This window comes from Lichenostomus cassidix, chromosome 2 (assembly GCF_008360975.1).
Source record: "Lichenostomus cassidix isolate B80296 chromosome 2, HeHo_3.0, whole genome shotgun sequence".
In the NCBI taxonomy this organism is placed as follows: Eukaryota; Metazoa; Chordata; class Aves; order Passeriformes; family Meliphagidae; genus Lichenostomus; species Lichenostomus cassidix.
Genome location: NC_139482.1, coordinates 128,083,031 through 128,102,478, shown reverse-complemented (window position 1 = coordinate 128,102,478; position 19,448 = coordinate 128,083,031). Strand labels below are relative to the sequence as shown.

Sequence of the window (19,448 nt, the reverse complement as noted above, 5' to 3'; positions counted from 1 at the left end):
AGCAGGTATAAACTTGAACTTTTACTTACTGCTTCTCTTTTCAGGTTCATATTCATTTCTTCCATATTGGTATCTGCATGTCCATGCACTGAGCGACCATGAATATAATGACCAAAGCAGTTGTGAGACAAGAGAAACACTGAAATCTAAGAGATGGGGGAAGAGCAGAACACTTTAATTAACAATTATAATTTTATTTTTGATCTCCTAAATTTACAGTGTAGATCAGTCATACCGGCCAGCCCTGCTACAAAGTAGGCAGGTACCACAATAAATAAAATAAGAAAAATATTTAGCAACTCTTTAACTAGTTTTATCTCTATGTAACTAGAAACTCATACCACCTTCAAGTTTATCAACAGTGAGGATCATTACTTAAATAAATTGGGCCAAGAAGTTAAAGCTAAGTTATTAGATTTTATTTTGATTCAAAGGTTATTTCTGTGCTACATAATACATGTGCATGAATCCAGCTGAACTCCTAAAGACTGTATTTAACAGAACTTCATTCAGTATGATAAAATGCTTACATATCACATAAACTCCAAAATTAACTCTCTCTACAACCCAGGTACTACATGGGTGTTTCACAGAAGAGGAATAACCAAGGCTGGAAAGGCTGATAATAGGGGTGAATCTGTATTTTTAAGAAGTTCTGGACAAATGAGGTAATTCAATCTGTTCTGACTGCACTCTTCTTTGGTTAAAGGGGAATTCCCGCAGAACAAAGCCAGAATAATAGGAGAATAGTAGCATGTTCACTGCAGTACAAAGTTTCAAGACCCAAAGGTAAAGAAAAAAAAGGGAAGTAGTTCAGATGTGAGCACGTGAAAATGCATGCAAAAGGTGGTAACTGTTAAGAGGGACAAAATGAAGTTCAGCAGCTGAGAGATAAACCCAAGACAGGAGCAGAAACTGAACGTAAATGTATTAAATAAAACCAAGACAACTTGCAAATCAGAAGGACTAAAACACAAACCAGTAGAAAGAATGGCAGCAAGAGGTTCCACACCTAATTTCTGTTATGACTTGGTATTTTTGAATTCTATATGAGCACATGTTACCAATTCAAATTAAAAAAAAAAAAAGCAACCAAAAAACCTACAAATCACAGATCTAAAAGAACATATTGATACCCATGCCTCCAGAATATTTTTCCAAGTAAATTTTAACTGCAATCTTGCAGAGTTTACCAATAAAATAAGCTGAAAGAAATATCAGCTTTGGCTGTTAGCTAGTAATCTAAAATAAATGAATAAATATTATTTAATATTCTTAAAACTATCTTATGTACTATTCTATTTAAAATGCCACTCTACAAACGAGACAAAGAAATACTTACATTGCTCACGCAACACAAATCAACAAATTGGCTTATTTTATCTTCAAAAAATCTTTCATAAAACACAGCAAAAAATATAACCTGAAATAAATCAACCAAATTTTCTTTTATTGGTTCATCAGATTTGACATTATTAAGAAATACATTTCACCATTTAACACCCGCAAATAATAGACTTCTGTAGTGGCCACCACTGCATTGGACTTTATGAAATGGGATTGACATCCGTCCTTTAAGAAGTGAAGTTGTAGCAAGAACCTGCTTTTCATTTTGAACTTGTGCAATGCTTCAAAGTGGTTCAAAACAAAACAAAGTATCTGCATAAAATCACATCTTTGAGAGGATTACAAGTCTGATTCCAAAGTGAGATGTCTCATATCTCAGAAGATTCATTTTTAGTCCAAAGGTGTACTATGCTAAAACAACTAAACATAACAGTTAAGGACATACCCAATGCTATGATAAGCAGTTTGTACAGCCTAGGGATTTATTCTAGCTTCCAAGAACCAATCTGAAAATGATAAGTCAGGATGTCATGTGTTTCACATACCTGTAAGATGGCAATGGCTATCCAGAGTGCAGCAGACACACCAAATCTTAAAATGCGGCTCCAAGGAGCTACATAGCTCTCACTGCTTCTTGTAAGGCTGGAGGAGGCATCCATTAAAGCCAGGTTTGAAAATCCCACCACCTGAAGAGAAAACAAGGTCAATATAACAACCAGAGACAATAAATAGTATTAATTACAATCCTGTTGTTTCCATCATAACAGGAAGTAAGAAAAAATTATGAGAAATGGACCTGGGAATAGTAGCATGTTCACTATGACAGAGCTCACCTGTGTGATTCAGTGTTATTACTGAGAAACATAACCTGTATGCACAGGGGTTGATACATAAATTACAAAACATGCACTTAAATCTCACAAAAAGTCAGCGTTGTTTTTTACTGAAAAACTCCAAAGATTCTACTGTTGTACTGCATAGGGACATAATTTCTGCCAAATTTCAGCTCTTTGGTCCTATATATTCCAATGTTAAAGCAAATTTTTAATGTTTTGCAACTCTTAAAAGACTGATTTTTTGTTTTTATTGAATATACATATATTTTTCTCTGCTGTCTGTATGGTTTAATTGATTTTAAACAAAAAATCTAGAAGTTCCAAAATAAAAAAGATGAGACGAACACTGTGTCTTGAAACACTTAAGAGGTGAACAATTTGTGAAAATCTTTCAGAACTGAAGTTGCACCAAAATATACTTGTGGTGGGTTGACTATTTCCTGATACTCATTTTGTCATAACCTACTGCTTATTATTTGGGAGAATACATCTCACTACACTCTCCTTTCAGGTAGCTGCAGAGTGCAGTAAGAATAGGTGCTCTCCTTTCTCCCATTCCTCTCTTGTAACATGGCACTTAAGTTGGTCCTGGTTTGTATTAACCAACAGCAAAAATGCTCATGCAGTGAATGATGAAAGTTTTGGGACTTTTATTATTTAATTTAAAAGAAAAATTTAAAACCAGGCATATGAAATTAAATGTAAGTATTAAAATATATATAAGAACCTCACAAAAACAACTTAACATTACATGCTTTAAGAACACTTCCCAAAATAAAAAAAATCACAAAGCTACAGAAGAAACAAACCAAAATATTTTTAAAAGCTAAAGCACAGTTTCTCACATATCCTGAAGCTGTAACTGAAGGCATTCTGCCATCAGGAACAGAACTGGTACATTTCATTTCCTGCATTCCAAAAGGGCACTGTAGCAAATTAGCAGGAAGGAAGCTCAGTTCAGATAAATATGAGATCAGAAATAAAGCTGTAGACTGTGGCAGGAGGGAGCTAGTAGGCAAATAAAGAATTGAGTGTGTACAATTTATCAGTCTCTTAAGCTCTTTAAGGTAACTCATTACCTTAAAAAAAACCCAAACAAAACTAACAAAGGTCTCTAAGGTATTTAGAGGTTGGATTTTTTAAAATCTCCCTTAATGAAATATTGCAATGACCTATACATACATATAAATTAAAAAAGACATTTAAATAATGTCTTTACCAAGACATTTAACTAAGTTACTTGTAATTTTACTAAGTTACATGGTTTAAAGTGAATTTAAAGGGATTCACTATTACCACACAGAATACAAGAATGAAAAATCAGACCCTGATGTGACACTTTGGTTGTGAATTATAAATAATAATAATAATACCTCCAGAAAAAAAAGAACTGCAAGCACTTGAAAGAGAGGATTTATCTTCCTCACTGTCTGAATTTCATTCCATTCATTTGCTATAAAGTATGTCCTCCATATGCTCACTGGTGCAGCAGCACTTTTAATAACACCTTCACCTAAAAAAGAGTACATACTGTAAATCTCTAAAATTTAATACTTGAGAATAATATCTGAATTTAACCAAGCTGTTTATACAAATAGTTTGAATAGTTTAAACAAATAGTTTGAATTACCTTCAACTGCTTTAAGAACTTTGCCCTTAGGTCTTTCCCAGTCAATAAAGAAAATATCAATAGTAAGTTGTGAAACCAGCAAGTGCAAAACTTGCAGAGCCTAAGAGCGAAAAAGGAGAAACACAAGTAAGGACAGCCTCAGCATACAGACAAAGATGAAGAAACAGTCATTGCACGGATCATTCATTAAACATAACAAGTAGTATCTTGACTATACTTGAGACTGCAACTTTATTACCAAATTCTGACACTTTTTTGTTTGTTTAAAAGCTTGGAATAATGGTAAGTCACATGATAATGTCCAAAATTATGAAGAAAATACAGCAAAGAAGCAAATTTAATAAATTAAGTATTTCCCCATAACATAGTAAGCTGTACTTCGAATTCCAATTCAAAATAATACCCATAATTTATACAATACTTGTATGTGCCATGATGACAGAACAGTGAGCTCAGAATTCTACATATTTTAACATAATTATTTGAATCTGTCTTGCTCCTAATCAGGAGCTCACAGCACTTACATTCTGCTTTAAAAGAAAGTACTTGCTTTCTTGATATTATGTTATTTTATTTGGTTTTCTTTATACCTCTATCCTTGAAAGAAAGGATTTTTCAGTCTTTCGTAATCTTCTCGAGACATTTGTTTTCCTATAAGGACTACACAAAATAAATTTCTATGGAAAAACTACTTAATTCTTGGAAGAACATAACTATTAGGACGTAACATCTACACACTAACAACTAATAACTGTACAAGATATTTAAAAACAAGCCTACTGAAAATATAAAGAAGCATGTTGACATGTATTTTATGGTGAGGAAAAAATTATTTACCTTTAAACTAAATGCACACGCTATGTATGTAACAAAATCTTCTTCTTGAGATGGAAGAGGTAGAAGGACAGATACAAACTGCTGAGCCTATAATTGAGAGGTTACATTGAAACAGACACCTGGCATACATGACAACATAATAAATGCTTAACTGTGAATAAGCTTTTCCAGAAAAAGATCAATACTTAATGTGCAATCATTTTGAATGTGTAAAATATTTTAAATTACTATTAAGAAGACTGCAAATACAACGAATCTCAAGGAAAATAAACAGGTGAACACAAAATTTAAACACACAAACCAGAATATAATACAGAACTTGCCTCAATAGTCTGACAAGAAAGGAAAAAAAAGAAAGAACAAAATTAATGTTCATGTAAAAATATATTTAATATTACTAGGTTTTCATAACATCCAAATCTGGAAAAACACTTACTTTGAAGAATACAAGCCAATAAATCCCCGTGCCCACTGTGATGATAAAGAAGACGTTGGCAAGGTCTCCAGCATAGAACAGTAAGAACTTGAAAACTGTCTGCAATTATAAGAACATGCTGTAGAGATCTGTAAAGCTAATTAAATAATGGACGTGTTCATAAGGCACTCATATAAAATGTTATGCAGCTCACATAGGAAACTCTAGTATTGAAAAGTAGCCCTGAATAAAAGTTTTCCACTGTGATTATACATTAATGGTATATTCACTTGCTGAAGCTCCTAAATGCTGATCTTTGTTCAAAGAAGAATTAATCTGAAAACTAAGTCCACTCAACTGGTCAGAATAGCTCTGTAAATACCTTTATTTTTAGCAGCAGCATTTCCTGAATGACAATATCAGAATCAAAAAGAATGCGAAAACCTACTTCCTCAAGTGAACCTAACTCCAGGGCACAGTTCTATGCAGCTAGGCTACAAATATTTCAGTTACCTTAAGAAATGAATAGTAATAATCACAGGGAATGACAGCAAAGGTGTCCATAAATAGAGGCAGAGATGTCCCTTTTCAGTTTGCCAGCTGTTTATACCTGCAAGTCAATTATAGAGCTTCCTGTCCGCCTCTTCCAGCCTGCAGTCTTGAGAAGGGACCATAACACTGCCAGTCCACCCAACACACCCAATGCGATCTGAAAATAATTAAAAATTATTTGCAGATATTAAAAAAACCCACAAAATAGAAGTAAATCATTGTATCAACAAATTAAAGGGAATTACAACTTACATCAGTCTGAATCTGAGCCTCTGACTGATTCATCTCATAACTGACTGAGAAAGAAACCTGGATATTAAAATACAAAAAGTAAAAATGTATCGAAATTCCGATGAGCTACAACCATTACAGAGAGTGGTAGTTTTCACAGTTCTAGCTGGTGGGAATTCCCATCTAGGGCTACTATACAAGTACAGCATGCATATTTTTTTCCTGCATGTGACCTGGTGTGCTATGGTGCCAGCCTTAGTACTGGCATGTGCTATGCTACTCTTACTGCAGATTTTACCAGCAGTAATGTTGGGGATGGATGCCTGCTATCTACAAGTTATCAGCTATATCTATGTGTAATTCTTTCACATGTGCATGATTTTTTCCCTTCTGAAACAGACACCAAATGTGTGATGCTTTCCCTTTCACCAGTGATTGAAGGTAACCTCAATGTAAGTATGCCAATATACAAAATCATATGGTAAGCTTGCACTGCTCAGACACCATCTTTTTTTCAGCTTGAATTAAATAAAAATTGTCATGAGGCATTGAAATTGTTCCCTCTAACTTAAATTTAACGTAAGACCTCTTTTGACTTTGGTCTGAAAGATTTGTACAAGGAAAAGAAAATGTTTGGCTTGGTTTTATGATATTCTGGCCTGAGTTTTTGTCACTGCACAGCTATGTTTAACACAAGCATGATAATAAATTGTATTTTTAATTAAATTTTAAAAAAGTAGCACTTCCCCCACCATCGCCTGAAACAATCCGTCCTTCCCTACACCTTGTCTTCCCCAAACATTTATTCCTGTCAGACCTCCTTCTATCACTGCACGTGAACTTAAATCTAAATATCCTCAGGTATTAGAAGTTCAGTGTTTACAGAAACTGGTAATGAAAGTCAATGTATCTTTTTAGTTGCATAAAATTTGTTAAAGCAACAAGACATCCAAAATTGACAATACCCAAGTAGATCTCACACTGATGAAAGGATGAAATAATATGACAGAAAACTGAGGAACTGAAAACAACTGTTCTGACCACCACTATTTGAATGAATTACTTTCCAGGTACAGTGCTGTCTCTGTGCTTAAATAAAGACATCATTTAGGCAGGAAAAAAGGGTCTTGATTTTTCTATCTTTCTAATTCTCTTGCTTTCATGCAGCTAATACGGAACTCAAGGAATGCTTCTAGCACCACAGATTTCTTCTAGCCAGATGTCAATCAGTACTGGAAATCTGAACTGTTGAAGGTTGACAAGCAGAAAATGCTAATATTAATTTTTTTTAATAGCTGAATGATTATTCTACCATACTAAGATCAATATTTTCACTTTTTAAAGCAGTGTGATCTAACACACAAACAAGGCAGAAGAATGGAGCATCTGAGCTGCTGCCCATGAAGGCAGGCAAAAGGGCAAGTAGGAAATGCCCCTTCTGCATCTGCTGCAGCAGAATTTGGTGCTTTTCAGTACAGAAATACAAAACAACAAAGGATGTTTTAAATATATTACTGTTATTTTAACTACTACAGGTGACCTGAAATGTTTGTGTCGTAACAACCTCCTCTTAATGCACTGCTGTAAATGAAAATACTAATTCCTTACATAAGTCGTTGCTTTCAGTGCTGCATAAAGATCCTTTATCTGTTATTTTCCTGTTATTTTATGTGTGTATAATTTTGTTTGAACTGTAGCCTAAATTAACATTATAAAACCAACTTCAAATTCAAGGTATCTTAACGTAAAAAAAGACTGAAGATAAATTAAAAAGAGAATACTTTAAACTGATTTGTTTTAAAAGGTTTTAGTGAAAACTTTTAACTTCAAAACTGAGCAGAACTAGAAACCGCTTAATAGATTTTTATAACATGCTGCCAAAAACTGAAATTCCAACAGAATTAAAAGTATAATTAAGATAGCACAAAGATCTCACCATCACACTCTGGGTTTCAGGGTTTTGGACAAGCACATCTGTGTAAGTGACAGTTACTAGAGGAGGGTAGATAGTTCCTCTCTGTGTATGGGATACCAGACGAATACTGAAGAAATACAGAGAATGATTTTTAGTACAAAGAAATGGATGACTGCTTGGAAAGCAATCGTTGAAACTTCTAAGAAAATACTAAATGAACAGAACAATCTGATCAACAGAATGTGAATTTCTAACCCAATGACAGGGCACTTCACATTTTAAAAGTAACTGGAGTGTACAAAGGCATGTACACAAATACATAAAAAGAAAAACATGGGAAGGATTGTTTACTTGTAAGAAAACACCTGAATCAATCTTTACCTGTTTGCATCTCAGAGGAGGACAACACATAAAGAAGGAGAAAAAAAAATTCTTCCAAAATACATTCCAGCTGAGCTGAGCAATCACTAATGACCCTAACAGGTAGTCTCACAATTTCAGTTAAATGACTACAAGCCTATCCTAGATTGTATAACAGAATAGGCAAAAGGTTGTAAAAATACTGCAAGAAAGAATATGGAGCATGAAATAACATCCTTGTATAGTTAGCAACACCCACATTGAAAAAGCATTAACAGAGGAGTTTTTAGGTCTTTCGAGATGACACCTGCTTTAAGAGGTGACTGAATACCTGCTAACTTGCATTATACAAACATGGTCTGATCCTTGTACCTGGAGGAGAATCAAGGTGATCTTAACAACCACAAGTCAATGTTGTTTTCTCTCACTCATCAGAACAATCTACGCAAATTCATGCCATTTCCAAATATGCAATTGAAAAAGCAGCACATATTACATATTAGACATATTAGAAACTACATAATAAAACAACTTAAGACAACAAAATGCAGACTGCACAACATTGGCTTTATTTTCTATGTACTATATATTATATGAGTTAATCACCTTATTGTTATTTTGCTAGCGATCCGAATTACCCTTGGTGGTTTTCCCAAGTCATTCTCTTTTCCACTAAGTGTGTCCACCAAAAAAAATCGACGAGTCAAAAACCAGTTGTTCATATTACTGCCTATGAAAAAACATTACAGTTTCACACACATTATTCAACACACAAAAAGAATGAAAAGGATTAAAAATGACACATTTGACTGTATAACACATAGTAACTACTGAAGATATAAAATTGTTTATTTTTAACTTAACTATATAATGAAATGAGATTATTTTATTTTTGCATATTACTGATTGGAATGGCATATGCAACCAAAGCTTGCACTTAAACTATCAGAACTTGCCAACAAAATATTAAATATTTTAAATGGAAACAAGTTATGGTGTGTTGTGGTATCTTTAAAAACAACACAGTAACAGTAATAAACATAGATTATTTCTATCTGAAGTTTTCAGATTGTTTAAATTCACAGAGATGTTACAATCATCATCTTACCTTGATTAACAAACTTTTCATTGTATTGGAGATTCAAATTTAAAACTGGCACGGCCCAAAGATGTTGTTGTCCATTGCCACCATTATATTCAAGGAACAGGTCATAAAAGACTGGATTAGCAAAATCCAGTAAAATCTTAGAAACTGGAATTTCACACTACAAGAAAAAAAAGTGAAAATAAAAAGATCACTTAACCATTTAGTTATTTTGTCAAGCTGTGGACTCCTTGCCTACAAAATTATTGTGGAATCCGTCCCACTTCTTCACAAAAGCCAGAAACACAGAATCATCAAGGTCCCCCATGAGCCTCCTTTTCTCCAGTCTAAACACCCCCAGTTCCCTCAGCTGTTTCTCAACAGACTTGTGCTCAAGATACTTCCCTAGCTCCATTGCCCTTCCCTCCATGCTCCAGCACGGCAGTGCCCTTGTGAGGGGCCCAGAATTGGACACAGCACTCGAGGTGTGGCCTTACCAGTGCTGAGTACAGTGAGACAGTCACTGCCTTGGTCCTGCTGGCCATACTATTCCTGGTACAGGCCACCATGCCATTGGCTTTCCTGGCCCCCATGGCATACACTGGCTCATGTTTAACCAGTAACCCCAGAACTTCTGCTGGGCAGCTTTCCAGCCACTGTTCCCCATGTCTGAGCACTGCACAAGGTTGTTGCAACCCAAGTGCAGGACCCAGCACCCCGCCTTGTTGAACCTCACACCACTGGCCTCAGCCTGTTGATCCAGCCTGTCCAGATCCCTCTGCAGACCCTTGTTACCCTCCAGCACATCAATGCTCCCACACAACTTGGTGTCAGCTGCAAACTTGCTGAGGGTCAACTTGATCCCCTTGTCGAGATCATTGATAAAGATGTTCAACAGAACTGGTCCCAGTACTGATCCCTGAGTAACACCACTAGTGACCAGCTGCCAGCTGGATTAGTTCCATTCACCACCTCTGGGCCTGATATCCAGCCATTTTTTCACCCAGTGAAGAGTGCACCTTTCCAAGCCAGGAACGGCCAGTTTCTTGAGAATGCTGCAGGAAATGGTGTCAAATGCTTTACTGAAGTACTGATAGACAAGGCATTCCAGCTTGCAATCCAGCAAGGCATTCCAAGGCAAGCAATTACAAAGTACTAATGATTTTATACAAATTTCTTGGAAATGATTGCAATTAACTAGAATGACTACTGTGGAGAATGAAGCTCTTAACATTTCTCATCAGAGTTGGAAAAAAATATCCTAGCAAAACTCACAGACATAAAATTTGAAACAGCATAAACATTAAAGTCAAGAAACATAAATGCTGAAGTCATGGAGTACTGAATATGGTTCTGGGTCCAGCAGTACAAGAGAGAAATTAAGCTACTTGATAACAGTCCAGCACAGGCCACTATGGTGATGAAAAGACTGAAGCATCTCTGCTATGTAGAGAAGCTGAGACTCTTTTGCCTGGAGATAAGAAGGCTCAGGGGGATCTTACCAATTTGTACAAATATTGCTCAAGGGAGGATGTAAAAGACAGAGCCAGACTGTTTTCAGCAGTGCCCAGTGACAGGACCTGAGGCAATGGGAATGAACTGAAACAGGAGGTTCCCTCTGAGCATCAGAAGACAGGTTCTCACTGTCAGAGTAACCAAGCACTGACACAGGTTGCCCAGGGAGGCTGTGGAGTCTCAGTCCCTGGAGATAAAAACCCATGTGGATATGGTCCCAGGCCAGCTGCTCTACATGGCCCTGCCTGAGCAGGGCTGTGGACAAGATGACCTCCTGAGGTCCCTGAATACTTCAACCACTCTGTGATTGGATGAAGAAATCAAATGTGAAAGTAGGCAACTTTTTGCATATGTGAACAACTATGCTGTCTTTAAATACTCATATAATTTATCAACCATGTTTTCTCCAAAGCCTCAGGGGGAAAAAATGTAATGCATACGATGCACAAAAATAATTATATTAAAAATCCTCAGTACGTTATTGACGTATCTATTCAAATTCAACAGTATTACCTGTTATTAATACTTAACACCAGGTAATACAGACTTGATACCAAATACTCAAGATTTTAAAAATAAAAAAATCCTATACTTGACTAGTTCAATGATCCTAAATAGAACATGTTTCGATTTTGTCTGAAATATTGAAATATGGATTAATCAACATCAAACAATATGGAAGAGCAAAAATATTTAACAAAGATTTATAATATTATTTGGTAAACACTTCAGATTTTCCAGACTAAGCTTTGACAGCCATTACCCTCTAAGACTTTCCCGCCACCCAAATAGCAGCCAGATTTTATATATTTTTACACTTTAACACATAACATGGGGAATGGTTTTCAATGTTAGGAGTTAATAAACAATATTAGTATATAGGTATGAGATACTGTGCATGCATATGGAGTTTTATAAAGATGTTTCTTTCTCCACTCCCCTGCCAAAGAGACTACCACCTTCACATTTAACACATTAAGTGACAAAAATTAATGAAGCTTTATCCCTGGCAGAACCATTTCTGTGGCTGACATAATTTAGTATTCTACCCCCTCTTCCTTTCCTGATGTTTAGTAAGGTGTGAAAACTCCAACAGTCTTTTTTCATAGCTATGACAGCTAAAGAATTTCTTTCCTCTGATGTGTCATCTGTTCAATTAAAATATGTTTTCAATACTTTTACTGAATTCACTGAAATCAGGGCATACAATAAAGAGTTAAAGAGAACAATATACAGGCATGGCATGACTGGATTGGCCTTCTTTCCATATGAGAACTGGCCAAAGATGGTGGTAGGAAAATTAGGAGATATGATACAAAGTATATGGCTGTCAGAATTCAGGCACTGTGTTCTTCCACTGCTAAGTCAGCTACCACACAAATACAAATAACAGTTTAATTGACTATGATTATGCTATGTAGTACACAAGTTTTGTGATGTAGTTAAATAGTTAAAAAACCCCATACTTATGTCACTCAATTTCACAAGAAAGAACTCCATGGTGCAGCTTATGCATAAACTCCAGATGTTCTTCAATATGCATTGAATAACTAATGACATATAAAGCAGCTCAATTCAAAATTCAAAATAGCATTTTATATCTTACTTACACTTTGTTGGTAAGTTGTTCCAAAAGCATAAGCTGCATCCAATTTTCTTTGGGTATCAGGACAAAGCTGAATAAAACACAGTTATAATTAGGTTAATTCAAAGGTATAATTTTCTCATGTGAAAAATATTTCAGTCACCTCAAGCACTTACGTATTCACAGTTCTCAAAAAAGATATGTTGTTCTATTTTTTTGATAAGAGAAGGATTGATTTTGGAGTAAACACAATTATTTATTTCAATAATATTTGTGTTCCTAAAATGCTGGTTTAGCTTATTCATACTTGCATAGTATTTTTGAGTTCCATCACTGAAATCCATGGACAGCAGCATCCAAAAAGGCAAGAATTATCTTCCTGTGCACTGACTGTTCAATGCACTGTGCTGTCTCAAGTTCTATTAGTGGCTTCTGCTAAATTCAAGAATCCCATATGAAAAGAAGTCCACATTCATATTGCCCTGTTTCTCTTAAGCTGGCGTTCTCAGAGGATGAAAGTTATAGCAAGTAACAGATCTTTTTTCTTTTTTTAATACAAAACTTACATTTTCAGCAAAGGACAGCAGATTCAGTTGAATCCAGAAAAAAATGGGCCAAATTCTAACTAAATGAGCATGGCATTTAGTGGAAGGCATAGCCATTTTCCCAAAATGAAAATCAAGTCTAAATTTGCATAAAACACAATTCTATTCGTGTGGAACTGAAATTCTGGGAATTGCTACTATTATGCATTGAGATCACTTTAGCACTGTGGTCTAAATGATTATCATTTCTATGTAATAGATTGTGCATGACTTATCAACACGCACAATCTATTACATTAGAAGAGGCTTTGAACAGAAAAGTCGTTCCTTTCCCATGGGCTCTTGATAGCTGTTAAAAGCTTTGCATTAGAAAATAAATGTGCCCCAATAAACCTTAACTTCTATGTTAGAATATATAATTTTCTATGCATAGTAACTGTCTTAGTAACCTGTTCTCTCAGACACTAATTTTCCTTAAAATTGGAGACGCAGACACAAGATGGCTCATCCTGAGACGAAAACAAAATAAATCCTGAATGTCAGCTCCTCTTCTGTAGACACTGGAGTGTTTGAAGTGATGTGCTCCAACAGAAAAAGGGATCAACAATTCCCAATTGTTCTTGCAAGTGTTCCTATTGTTGTCTGCCTAGGGAAATACTGAGAGTGCCTGGATCACCACTGGACTGCTAAACAAATTCTATTCTGTAAAATGTTGCAGCTGCCAATTGTTCTCTGTGAGAGGCTAATTACTATTGCACTTTCTAATTGCTGCTTACTTGCATTTCTCACACCCTAACTATACAGCATGGTACTGCTGAAACAGAATGTCTGTGTCCCTGAAATCTGAGGGTGAAGTGTCCAAGGGTACTTCTAGCCAGTATTCCCCACTTCCACGTAAAGTCTCCCAGCAAGTATTTATAACTTTCTGTTAAGAAAAAGACAGGCAGATGCTGGCCAAAGTGTACATTTTATATTTAAAACCAAAAGAAATAAGCAAGTAAAAAAATCCCAAGAGAATGCAAAGAAAATGGGGTAGATCAACTTTCCTACCTCCCTTGGCAGTGACATAACCACTGATTTGGCTGTCACCCCCATGATGTGTGCAAATAGATGACAGCATCTAAGAGGGACATATTCATAGAATCATCTATAAACACATGTGGATCATGAGCTAAAGAAAACACTTTTCTCAACAAGAAGAAGAGGTTTAATAAGAAACTACACACATGAGCAACTATGCTGAATGGAAGGAAGAGATAGCTGGCTCTAAACGACTAACACTATTTTTCAGAGCTTTTCAATATGCCAAATTTATACTGGTCCAATGGATGAAGGCAGCGTTGATGAATTTGTACTTCTGATTTTTTAGAGATCATTGTGAGCAAGAATAAAGGGCTGTTTTCCCTAACCTAGCTCTACAATTATGAACTGTCATTAGTGTAATAACCAAACTCTTGGCTTTTGTCTTAATTTGGCTAATGGCACTCAGAACGTTTGTTATCAAGAAAAGATAAGTAAAATCAAGCATACCTGTAAGATGCCTCCTTCCAAACTTTGCCATTTAAGAAAGTTTCCTGCTGCATCAAATGATGCTGCAATAAATTGCAGCTTTATATCCTGATAATGAAAAAAAGATAAAGAATAATGAAACTACCCTGAAGTGGACATACACATTTTAGAGACTGCTGTCTCATTGCTTCATGTTTACTAACACTTTCAGCACAATCCTTCATTTTTTCCCCTTTTGATTTTGTTTTCAATCTTAGGTTTGGTAGTTTACTTTTTTAAAGAAAATTACCATTATTCTACAGCTTCACTAGTAACATGGAAAAAGTTCTAAAGGAACTTCTACATAGCTAGACATGCCTTCAACTAATCAGAAACATATGCAAATTTCTAATGTATGCTATGCTGGAATCCTGAGGGCTTCCAGAACATTCAGTGTTAAGAGGAATAACAAGTATATTAGTTATTAAAACTACTGCTGCATTGCAACATTGTTTAATTTAAATCACAGCCCTGTAGAATATGGATGAATAAGGTTATTTTATTTTTGAGTCAATAAGAAAACTCTAGATAGATTTGGCAGTACAACTGACAAACAGGTTATCACTAGAACTATTTTCTGTGATTAGCTGAACTTGAATAACCTATTCCAGTTGTTCTATTTTACAATGAATTTGGAAAAATAAATCACTTTACTCTTCGATTTACTATCTGATTTCTTCATAAAACAGTGCCAGGGAACAAGCTACTTAAGGAGTCCAGCCCTCCCAGGGATGGATATCTGGCTTTGTTAATATTAAAACTATTTTTCTCAACTCTTTTTATTTTCCTTAATTCACTGCAGTAAGGGGAAAAGGCCGGAGTAATACACAGAATCCATCTCTGATACAATCATCTTGTAGAGAGTTGTAACAGAAATATTACAATTGGTAAAAATGAAACAGGGAGAGAAATATGCATGCAAGCAACAGAAAGGGTTAAACACACAGCATAACAGTAATGAAGAACACTGTTCCTAGCTACAGAGCTGATAAATGGGTTGTGATAAAACCTGGCAGAGACAACTTGTCAGCAAAAGACCTTGCACTGTGGCACACCAAGAGGGTGACAGTAAAGTTACAGCACATCACATTTAACCCTTTTTCACATTAGTTCACCACAAAATCTAACAAAAGGATGTACCTATTTCAAACATAGAAAAAAGATTTATGAAGATGAAAGTGAACAAGATTCTGAAACAAAGGACAGTGTCAAAACAACTATTAACTCTTAAGGTGTATAAAAGATTTGTCTAATTACTAGTTTACCACTGACAATCCAGATCTTGGGGATACAATGAACCCTTAAAAGCTGGCATCCTTTACTGCTTGTGCCCTGGTAAGACCACTCAAGCAAGCACATCTTGGCCTTATGAGAATGTGGGTATGAGAATGCAAGCAAAGGAAATGTGTGAGTGAGGGAGTGTAAGTCAGTAACATCATCTTACTAGATATTATTTTATGGGAATATCACCTTCCTTTTTGATAAGACCTCACACTGAGTTTTGTTACACTAACTGCCTAAAATTTACTTTTAATAGAATCATATCTATAATAAATCTAAAACTTTTTATGTGATTATGTCCTCTTCCTAATGTATGCTTCCCTAGGTCTACTACCCAACACTTACCTTATCTGCTTCCTTAAAACTGAAGGTTGTAGGAAAATGATTTTTCTCAAGCACTTGGGATGCTAATCCTGGTTGGTCACCATAATATAGCCATGGAAGATTATTCCTCCTGAAAAGAATGACAAAGTTTTCTCTAAAGAAACACAGTATTTTCATCAAAGAACATTTAGAATAATAATTTCCATAAAAAGCTATTAAAGACCAAAAGTTATGGAAAAGGCAACTTACCAGTAGGGTATTGAATGAACAACGCCTGCCCTTGCTGTACTGACAAAAATATACTGAAACAAACCACAGGCATCAGTACTTGAAGAACTCAATGAGTTCATATTCATCACACACATATTTCCAAGAGCTTGGCATGCTGTTAGATTAGAGTACAGCTGCAGTGGAGAAACACAAGAACACAGAAAAAATTATTTAATTACCCCTCCTTTTGGTGAGGCAGTCATAAATTAATGTTATTTTTAAGAAGCCACTCCTAAACCCTTGTTTTTACTTGTCAGTAATTTCATTTTGTCAACACCTAGTATTTTCTCCCAAGTATTCAGGTCCCATGTTTTTGTAGCTCTGCAGATGGCAGCATGAAATCAATACTCTCACTTTTTCAGCTTATTTTAGTTGCATCAGCTAGATGGTATGAAGTAACAGAAATGTCAAAATCCACACTTAGAAAACAAAGTAAGAATCAAAATGTTTAATACCACTTAGGCTGTATGGCAAAGATGACTCCATCAAAGACCTCAGACTGACAACTACAGATGTATGTAGCGTAAATATCTTCTCTTCAGATTTAGTACTTCTTCTATTCTGCTCTTCCCAAACTATGTTGTATTTATACCTTATTCAGTTTTGGTAAACAAACCAGTGCCAAGTGATACAAGGAGGTGACACCTGCCATCTGTGTGCAGGGGTCACTGCACTGGTATTAACCTGCCACCTCCCTACCCCAATTTGTGTGGGTCAGACCAGCAGCTGCTCATTACATCCAGGCAGCACCTCAGAATCCCTGAGCAGGGTGAGGCAGACAGGATAAACTGATTTCAGTGATAAAGAATGGGATCAGTGGGAGAATACATCTCAGAGCTGTGTTTATGAGATGGTGATGGAAGCAGCCACAAAGGTGATTTGGGAAAATTCTGAACAGATGTCTGCTGAAATACTGACTGAGAGAACACCTGCCAGCCTGGGAACACAGCCTGGGAGTCTGAAACATCCTTGAGAAGTGCAACTGGGTACCTGAACTTCAGAGACCTCCTGAGATAACATCAATAAGTACAAACCCAAGGAACTGTAACAGCAAACTATCATCTGGAAAGATGAAAAAGAGTCCAGAAGAGGGAAAGCATTCCAAAAGAGTAGGAATAAGCAACTACTATTGATTATTGTACATGAAAGAGTAGAAAAACAGTCTGGAAAAACCAAAAACTAGCTTGAGAGAATATAAAACATTGTCATCTACTGGCTGCTCCAAGCAGTGCTGTCCTACACTGCCTTATGTCTCTCTGATATAAAAATTACCTTTCACCCCAAATGGAGAGTGAATCTGTCCCTGTCTGTCATCTCTCTTTCTCTCTCAATCTCTCTAACACACACAGAAGGTCCCCTACACAAACTTTTATATGAGCTGTTCTAGGCAAATTATCAGACTGTGGCTAAGGATGCCTGACTGACTCCAGATTCTGCAATGCCAATCATCTTTGAAGTGAAACTTCATCTGTCATCAATTTTGAGGCCCCATTCCTGGGAGTGGTTTCTTGAGTACTGTACTGGTACTATTTGGGATAATGTACATGCATATGGGTAATTTATCATAAGTGCATTTGCTGCTTTACTAGTGATCATTTTGTAGCAACTTGTAACGTTGAAATGTATGCCTGCTGCTACTATTGAGTGCTGCTACCACTGGAATACATATATACTTGCTTTACTAATCATAACTATACTCACTTTACCAGTAATAATTTGTACTAATCTCTAATAAAGAAACATAGGAAATAAAGACTCTGGATGCTTGTGTATTTTGGAATTCTGAAAATCCATATTGTGATCTTTAGAAACTTCTAGGCCAGGCAACCCTTTGAGTTGTGACAGATAGGGAAAGAAGGCAGAACTTGAAAAGTTAAAATCTGACCTTCAGAACAGCAATACAGAAGGCAAAAGAGCACGTGTGATAACAGAGTTGGTAAAAAGCAGGAAGAGGCACATGCCCTTCACAAGTGTCTGTGATTCTGTTGCTGCAGCCACTCTTTCACCCATGGTTACTGTCACCCAGAGCAACATAATGGTAAATAACACTTGCATACATAAAGCAAAGCAAAGCTAAAAAAGGGTGGTTCTACGGTTACAAATGACTGAAAAGCAAATAAAAGGTAAAGACCAGGTGCCGGTAAATACTGAATATTTAAGAAGTTAACTTTCTGAGTGATCCCTTACTGGATATGCTCATTTATATCCATATACATGGATATATTACTGGATAGTAGTTTACATACTGCTGAATATTGAAGGATTTTTTCTTTCACACCATTAATCTTGTGAAAATTCCAACCCTGTAGTCTTGCATTAACATTGACTAGCCCTCAATATTTCTGAGCTTTCTGTATATATAATTCTTTCTTACCTACTGTCATGACAAAATAAAATTATTTTTAAAAAAGCAAGGTAATTTCCAAAATTAAAAGTGACATGCTTTTATAGAGTACCACTTCTGTAGAAAAAAGCAAACTGCAAACATTAATGAAACTCACCCAACAGGCAGAGGCTGAGGACTGCAGGTTTTTCAGAAACCACGCTGATGTCAGTGTAATACCCTGTAAATAAGGAACTTTTTCACTGTCTTTGCTCACAAAAAATTTATCCATAATGTAACAGTCTGGAAAACTATGTCAGCTAAAAGATGCTACTTATTTTTTTCCAAGAGCTTTCTATCCTTTGTAAATATCTCAGTCAAATAGTATCAGTTCAAAACACAACCATAATGCAATAATTTCTTTCACTTCACTAAATTAGACAAAATATAGAGAACAAGAGCTGAAATATTTAAGCTTTGAATATGGATTCTGTGACACATAAGTTTTCTTCACTGAACAAGAGAAGTACTAACTACTTTAAGGCTAAGATATTGACTTGATGGTAAATCTAACTCAGGACCGAATTCGCCAATTTAATTATTTCACAACCTCCTTTTTATAACTACTACTGTTTGAACTACAAATAACATTCATACCAACTGTAAGCATCTGAAAAGACATATTTTCAATAAAGTATTACTTGGAAGGTGGCATTCTCAGAAAGCAAACCAGTGTCTGATATCAAAAAAACCAAAGACTGCTTTTTACTTTCTTTCAAGCAGTAGCTTTTAACATCAATTCATTTAGGAACAAAATATATTTCTTAGCCACACAGCACTTCTTGAATTC

The 19,448-nt window shown here is 35.7% G+C and overlaps 1 protein-coding gene and 1 long non-coding RNA gene across 7 annotated transcripts in view; one reads left to right on the top strand and one right to left on the bottom strand.

The window, feature by feature from the left end:
- TMEM67 (transmembrane protein 67) overlaps positions 1–19,448 on the bottom strand; it is a 34,384-nt gene that overhangs the window by 6,661 nt on the left and 8,275 nt on the right. For all 6 annotated transcript variants that reach the window (XM_085053204.1, XM_085053203.1, XM_085053202.1 and 3 more), the window contains exons 7-23: positions 18,777–18,839; positions 16,255–16,409; positions 16,027–16,135; positions 14,383–14,469; positions 12,333–12,398; positions 9,232–9,388; positions 8,730–8,853; positions 7,785–7,890; positions 5,870–5,926; positions 5,676–5,774; positions 5,087–5,185; positions 4,651–4,737; positions 3,814–3,913; positions 3,557–3,696; positions 1,893–2,033; positions 1,343–1,423; positions 30–146 (exon numbers count right to left, since the gene is read on the bottom strand). In XM_085053204.1, the coding sequence (XP_084909330.1) occupies positions 30–146; positions 1,343–1,423; positions 1,893–2,033; positions 3,557–3,696; positions 3,814–3,913; positions 4,651–4,737; positions 5,087–5,185; positions 5,676–5,774; positions 5,870–5,926; positions 7,785–7,890; positions 8,730–8,853; positions 9,232–9,388; positions 12,333–12,398; positions 14,383–14,469; positions 16,027–16,135; positions 16,255–16,409; positions 18,777–18,839 (1,788 nt within the window). The remainder of the gene's footprint in view (positions 1–29; positions 147–1,342; positions 1,424–1,892; positions 2,034–3,556; positions 3,697–3,813; positions 3,914–4,650; positions 4,738–5,086; positions 5,186–5,675; positions 5,775–5,869; positions 5,927–7,784; positions 7,891–8,729; positions 8,854–9,231; positions 9,389–12,332; positions 12,399–14,382; positions 14,470–16,026; positions 16,136–16,254; positions 16,410–18,776; positions 18,840–19,448) is intronic.
- Positions 140–7,789, top strand: LOC146442231 (uncharacterized). The gene is made up of 4 exons (XR_014850195.1): positions 140–668; positions 5,052–5,166; positions 6,248–6,300; positions 7,016–7,789. It is a non-coding gene; the product is annotated as an uncharacterized LOC146442231 (long non-coding RNA).